The sequence below is a fragment of the Pteropus medius genome, unplaced genomic scaffold (assembly GCF_902729225.1).
Source record: "Pteropus medius unplaced genomic scaffold, Ma_sr-lr_union100, whole genome shotgun sequence".
NCBI classification, from domain to species: Eukaryota; Metazoa; Chordata; class Mammalia; order Chiroptera; family Pteropodidae; genus Pteropus; species Pteropus medius.
Window position 1 is genome coordinate 4,564,322 of NW_024355206.1, and position 6,722 is coordinate 4,571,043.

Here is a 6,722-nt window from a genome sequence, read left to right on the forward strand (position 1 = left end):
CTGGTCTAACCAGAGACCATCTCTTAGATTCTACCTTACTACAAATTTTTACAACTCTCCAGGGTTTTTACCTTCAGACATCAATTTCTGTAATGATAAAAGTTGGACATTAATTTTGTTTTAATGAATATAGAAACCAGATATATAATATTCTGGTTTCCAGGAATTCTTTTCTTTAAAAGTGAAAATTATTTTTTTTAATCACCAAAACAAACATTGCAATTTTACATAAACTTTGTATAAAAGTAATTCCAAAATAGAGAATAAACTGTTATCCTCTATGCTATTACACATTTCTGAAAACTCCCCCCCACCAAAGGCATCCGTATACACAAGTGCAGTTATTCCACAAATACTAAAAACAACTTTGAAAATAATTTATTTTGAAACAAATCTTTTTAAAAAAGGTAAAATCTGAGCAGGGATTTATCTAGATGTGTAGAAGTTGCACAGGTAGGAGAGTGGGGAGTGCCCTTTAGGCAAATGTCAGAGCATGCGCACTGGCAGAAAACCAGGAATGACCTGCCATAGGTAGGGGATGCTGGGGGACGTGGCCTGATCAGACGGGTTTTTAGATGCAGCCCATTAATCAGCGAGTCTGAGTGGCAGCTGGAACCCGGACGGGAGCTGCGGAGTGCAGCGCTGGGGAACAAGCAGAGCTCTAAGAGACACAAAGAGGGCTGTGTCTCAGTCCTGCAGATTCTATTTCAGTGAGCCTCGCACGATGCCTAGGAAGCCGGGTTTTAGAAACCATTCCCAGGGTGCCCTGATGGCCACTCCCATTGAAAACCAGTGGTACGAATGGCTTCAGATGTGCTCCTCCTCATGAGCGAGGATGACATGGAGCACCAGAAATACCTGATAGACTCACAGATGGAGATGATCAACGAGATGAGCCATTTTAGATTGTTTAGTGTGATGATGACTCAAAAGAAGACAGGAACAAAATTAACCTGACAGAGAAGGTACGGGAATGAATTTGGAGAGAAGAAAATACTGGAAATGGGGCAGTTGAGGAATCTAAGTACAGAGCGTGGATGTTCTGAATAAGCAGGAGTGAAAAAGACCAAATAGAAGTCACAGATTTTAACAGTTCAACGCAAGTGACAGAGAAAAACTAGTTTTTTAAATATTTGGAAAAGAAAAAAAAAATCTATGTTTTTAAAATAATAACTGATGTGTAGTAATCAAAGATGTTTAAAGTGATAGAGTGAGAGAGATACTTACCTTATCCAAAACCACATCACTCTTCCTGAGTTCTAAGACCTTGGAAAGGTAGCGACAGAGCTCAGCGTTAGCCTCTCCTTCCGATGGAGGTGCTGCAATAGCTACACTTACAGCTTCGGCTGTCACATCTGGAATGAAAACAGTGCGGAATCTATTCTTAAGGAGTGCTTTTTCTTCAAGTAAGGATATTTTGAAAGCGTTTGCATGTGCCTGGCACACAGTAGGTTTTCAATTAATAACTGCTGGATACAGAAATGGACGATTAAACTAATCACACTTAAGGGAACATAAATATGATACATATGCCTCCACCATTACAGAAAAGAAATCCAGAGAAGACAATGACTATTTACCCCACCCCACTGACCAAGATGAGCCACTGAAAACTGCACTTGATCTGACAGGAAGTGCCCCAGGCAGGGAGTCAGGAGCTGGGGAGTAGCACCAGCAGTGTCGCCAGGGGGAAGCTCGTATGGGGCAGCTCACTGGATTGTGCAGGGAGGTTCGGGGTTTCCTCACGGGGAAAATGAGAGCACTGGGCTAGATTCACCTCTTATGTGACATGCCTCTTTAACGTTGTCAAAATGTAATATTTACTTAATAAACATTTACATAACATACCAATTTTAAGGGCACACAAACATGTTTTAAGAGCTTTACAAATATTAACTTGTTTAATCCTCACAACTTTATGAAGATATCAATACCAATATTATCTCTGTTTTACAAAAGAGGAAAACTGGAATCAAGATGTGCCCAAGGTCACATGACTGGAAAGTGATATTGTGAATTAAAAGTAAATTTCTTCTGAATAGTGTGGTCCTGACTCCCCCATCAATACAGCCTTTACAAAGAGCAGCCTGCTTGTTGTCCTCCACTGCTATTTCTGAGAGAAGTATTTGCTCAAAGCAGTTTCCAAATGAGCCTGAGCTGGTCCTACATCTGCTGTTACTCAAGCATTTCCACACACTCACACCTTGCCTGTTTAAACAACCTGGCCACAGAATTCACAAGAATGAGCTAAACCAATCCTCCTCCCATCCTGTCACTGATTCTAAGGTGCACATTTTCTCATATTTTAGTTTCTGTGAGATCCAGATGCATCTTATAAAAGATGGGAATAAAGCATTTAATTGATATAGACGTTGTCTTACTTACTGGTACATAAAATACTTGAGTACCTTAGAGTTGATGGCATCTTAGACTTGATGAAACATGGTATTCCAACAGCAGAAGGGCCACAGCCACTACTTAGAAAATGCTGGCCAAGAAGGGGATGGCCAAGAAACAGCCAACTGACATGGCCACTCGCATAGCCAGGCCTAGCACCCCAGTTCTGTGGTCTTGTTTTCAAAATATTATTTTGAAAATTGGAATACAGAGCTTTAGAGGTAAGAAAAAGACCTTCAAGATAATTCAGATCAAGTTTTCAAACTTTTCCCCCACTCAAAATTCCCCATACACACCAATTTTTCCCTGGAATCCTAATATTTATTTTTTAAATTTTTAAATTAATTTTTATTATGGTGACATTGGTTAACGAAATCTGGTAAGTTTCAGGTGCACAATTCAACAGTAAGGCATATATACATGTACATATGTATTTACGTACATGTGTGTATATATATATAAATACATATGTACATATATATATATATGCATTGTGTATTCAGCAGCCATAGGGAATCCTAACATTTAAAACAAACAAACAAACACATGGCTAATCAGGAACCCCATCCGCTGGCCTGCCCCGTGCCCTCCAGAGGCTCCTGAGGCACCTTCTGGCGCCAGGCAATAGACTTGTCTCTAACTTAGTCCAACTACCTCATCTGACAGATGAAAGAACTGGACCCAGAATTGTTTTGTATCGTTTTGACTTAAAAGAAGTTCATGTGGAGGTTGATGATCAAGGCTCTCAAATCTCAGGTTCCCTCTCCCTCCTTGGACCAATGTTCATTAAACTTCACTAAAACGTCTCTTCTTTTTCTCTCTGGCCAATGTCTCTAGTTCTAGAATAGGATAAACCAATAATCTAAACTACACAAATTTCTATATGTGTCCTTTCTAAAATGCCATATTTTTTAAAAAAGGAAAATATACAATGGATTTTCCATCTATTTTGGTGTATTAACATTAACATTCAACATCATACATTCACTTTCAAACACTAATTTTATACTTTTACATAGAATCCAGAACTTAAAAATGGAAAAGTTTGTACTGCAGATGGGAAAAATACTTGACTATTAAGATACACCTTCATCTAACCAAGGGACGATGGAGGGGACACCTGATTCATACATGAATCCCACCCCAATGTCCAGATATACCTGTTATAGCATTTTGTTTAGAACCAGGTTTGGCATGGATGGCTATGGTGACACAACCTTTAGGATCAACTGCCACAGGACCTAAGGGAGGAAGTGGTCTCTCTGGCTCCTTGCTCTGGCTTTTACCCTAAAACGACAACAACAACCACACTACAACTTTACAAGTTACAAAAAATTTTCCCACACATTTGATCATTACTCTCTTTCACCCCTACCAAGTCTCATTAGGCTAATCGTCTGCATCCAGGGAATTCTGGCCACCTGGAATGTTTTCCAACACCCTCCACCGCTCAAATCAGTTCTTCCATGAAGCCTTCTCATCAACCCCACAGAGCGTTTTTTTCCTGCCTTAGAAGACCTGACTCTGGCTTCCACACCTTAGTGCTGGTTCCTATCGCCCGCTTTGTATTTCCCATCCTGCAAGGGCAAAGGCCACTTATTCATCTTTGCATCTCATGCGGCACGAGCTAATAAATGTTTAGAATGACTAAGGTTGGAGACAGATAAGTGTGCGAATTTGGGAGTCAGGAAGGCACAGCACCAATATCTAACGGCCTACTATGTGACATAAGCTGTACTAAAACTTTCCATCAGCAAACATGAACTACAAAGGATCTGTAAAGGTAAGGATATATGGTCCTGGCCCTCAAAGAGCTGGGACTAGAGCCAGGGAGAAAGAACAAATACTATTCTCGCACGCTGTGCTGACAGCGCCCACGAGGAAAGCAGTGCGGCCTGGGACCCGCCGGCAGGAGGCAGTATGCGCGCCGCGTCTCAGAGGCCGGTAGACGTGAGGCCCGCGCAGTGGGAGTGGCGTGGTCTTGACAGAAGGGGTGTGATTGCCGATTCGAGGGGGAGCGCAGAACGGAAGCCCTCGGGACACGCACCCGCCCAGGAGTGCGGGGGACGAGACCAGAGAGGTCAGCAGACGCAGCCCAGGGAGCAACCCGAGTAGGGGGCAGCCGGGGCCCCGAACCCACTGATCGCACTCCGCTTCTCTCCCGCGCCCAATGCGCCTCCCGCACCCAGCTGCCACAGACCTTGGTCGTCGCACCAGCCTTTTTTGGCATCTCGGTGCCCGCAGAGAGTCGGGCTGAGGCCCGAGCACCACGTCCCGCTCCGAGCGGCCTCAATCTGCAGCCGAGCCCCAGCATCCCCGCCAGGGAGGCGGCGGGGCAAACGGCCGGCGCCGGAAACGCCCTCTGCGCCTGCGCACGGGGCGGCGGAAGTGCCCCCGCAGCCTACACCTCGGCTCCGCTCCTAGGGCGACACCTACTGGCCGGCGGGAGCAAGACCCCGCGCCGGCCTCTCATCCTGGATACGGGCTGAGGACAGAGACATGGGGAGCTGGGCTCCTCCCCGGATGGGAAGGACTAGGCGTGCAAAGCGCCAGGTGTCCTCTCGCTCCCGCAGCCAACCTGCAGATGTGGACAGAGCTCAGAGTGGATGTAGAGCCTCGTGCCGTCGATGGAGCACCTACCTTGTGCCAGGCGCTAGGGATCCCACAAGGAGAGGATAGCTGGTGTAGGGAATAATTCGACTTCGCTGCGAAGGAGTTAACTGGTATTTGGAGGGGCACATGACATTAAGACTTTAAAAAAACTGGATCGGAGTTAACCGTATTTGAATATTGATAGGAATAAGCCAGGAGGGAGCAGGTAACAACAGACAGCGGTGGTGGGGTTCTGAGCACAACTGGAGACTGATCCTTCTACAGGGAGCCTTAGTCACACACCCTTTCCTTCATAAGTAATGGGACCGCCTAGGTGCACATGTAGCTGTATTTACAGGTTTGGTGGGAGTGGCCGGACTTCCTTTCGTTTAAGGGAGGCAAGGTGTTGAAAGTGACAAAAGTGGACAGATTTAAATACTCAGGAGAATAGCAAAGACCAGGGTTACTGACTCTCACCTGGCTGTCCCTGTGGTCTAGTTGAACTTAAGAGACCATGAAATCATCCAATCTATTTGTAATCATTTAAACAATTGGACTCAGTAGCCAGGAAGATAAGGTAGACAACTGGATTCATCCAGGTGGGTATGAGGGATCTGGGAGTTACTGATGAAGTGGTTAAAATGGTCAAAGATCAAAAGTGGAGAAGGAAAAAAAAAGATCTAAGGTGGAGTTTGATTAGGGAATGAAGAGGGTTGACAGGATTCAGAAAGGTAGTTTTAAGGATCAATAACCGAGGCAATTGGAGTGCCAGCGAGAACTGGAGCAGCATTGAGGGTCGTGGTCAGAGCTGGGTGTCTCGGTGCACTATTTCAGAGGCAGTGCAATACCACGTGATGACAAAGTGCGCGGTGTGGTCATGAGATGATACAGAATGATCAAGGTTACCAGAGATAAGTAAGTGGAAAGCTAGGTTTGGATGAGTCTACCCCACATGGACACTGAGGCCACAAAATATGAAGGCTCTGGTAGAAAAATGTTAACCAGGTGTTAAATCAAAGCCTTATTTTGTTTGAAATCAGTTAAAAAATGAGACACAAAAGCCGAATCAGCATCATACAGAATTTATGAAGCCATGACACCCCCAATTAGAGCTCTGAAAATTATGATGGAAATAAAGGGGCTCCTGCCATCGTAAATTATTAACGCTATCTAGCAGTTGACTAGATGGGTGAAGATAAAAGAAAGGGAAGAGGTGCCTTGCAAAGAGCCATTCAGCCTTTCCCAAGAGTGAACCAGGGGTAGGGCTGGGGAGCCATCGGACCCATTTGCCACCCAAACTGTGCACCTGACTGGTTGCTCCTGCTCAAAACCTCTGCCTCTGGAGGGGAGACAGAGTGGGAAAAAATATTGCCCAGTAGTATGGGGAAGAACAGGGACTATGATCCAAATAGCAGAAAACCATTATTAATGTTTATAAACGTTTATACTCGTTCCTATTTTATCTTCTTTCAGTTCGTAGTAAAGTTCCATGTAAAAACTCCATCTTGTCTTAGCTTTGTCAATGGCGAAAAAGGAAAATGGATTTTTAAAGTGTACAAACGAGGCAGGACAGTCAATGAGCCTTGTAGCTCTGGGGCTGAAAGTGGGGATCACTGTGGCACCATCCCCTCTTATGAAGGAACGCATGTCAAATTCAAAGGACAAATCCCAGGTTCTGAATCCAGAAGACTGTAACAGGGAAGCAGAAAGTGGTCTGAAGGAGATGGGACTAG

The 6,722-nt window shown here is 44.6% G+C and overlaps 1 protein-coding gene across 6 annotated transcripts in view; it reads right to left on the reverse strand.

Annotated features, from left to right (window-relative positions):
• The window catches only part of CUNH15orf40 (chromosome unknown C15orf40 homolog), a 37,180-nt gene extending 32,415 nt beyond the window's left edge, over positions 1 to 4,765 (reverse strand). For all 6 annotated transcript variants that reach the window (XR_005651901.1, XR_005651900.1, XM_039858492.1 and 3 more), the window contains exons 1-3: positions 4,598 to 4,765; positions 3,558 to 3,684; positions 1,228 to 1,355 (exon numbers count right to left, since the gene is read on the reverse strand). Coding sequence is in view for 4 of the 6 variants with exons in the window: in XM_039858492.1 (XP_039714426.1) it covers positions 1,228 to 1,355; positions 3,558 to 3,684; positions 4,598 to 4,711 (369 nt within the window). In the remaining 2 variants the exon portion in view is untranslated. The remainder of the gene's footprint in view (positions 1 to 1,227; positions 1,356 to 3,557; positions 3,685 to 4,597) is intronic.
• Positions 4,766 to 6,722: the final 1,957 nt, after the last annotated feature.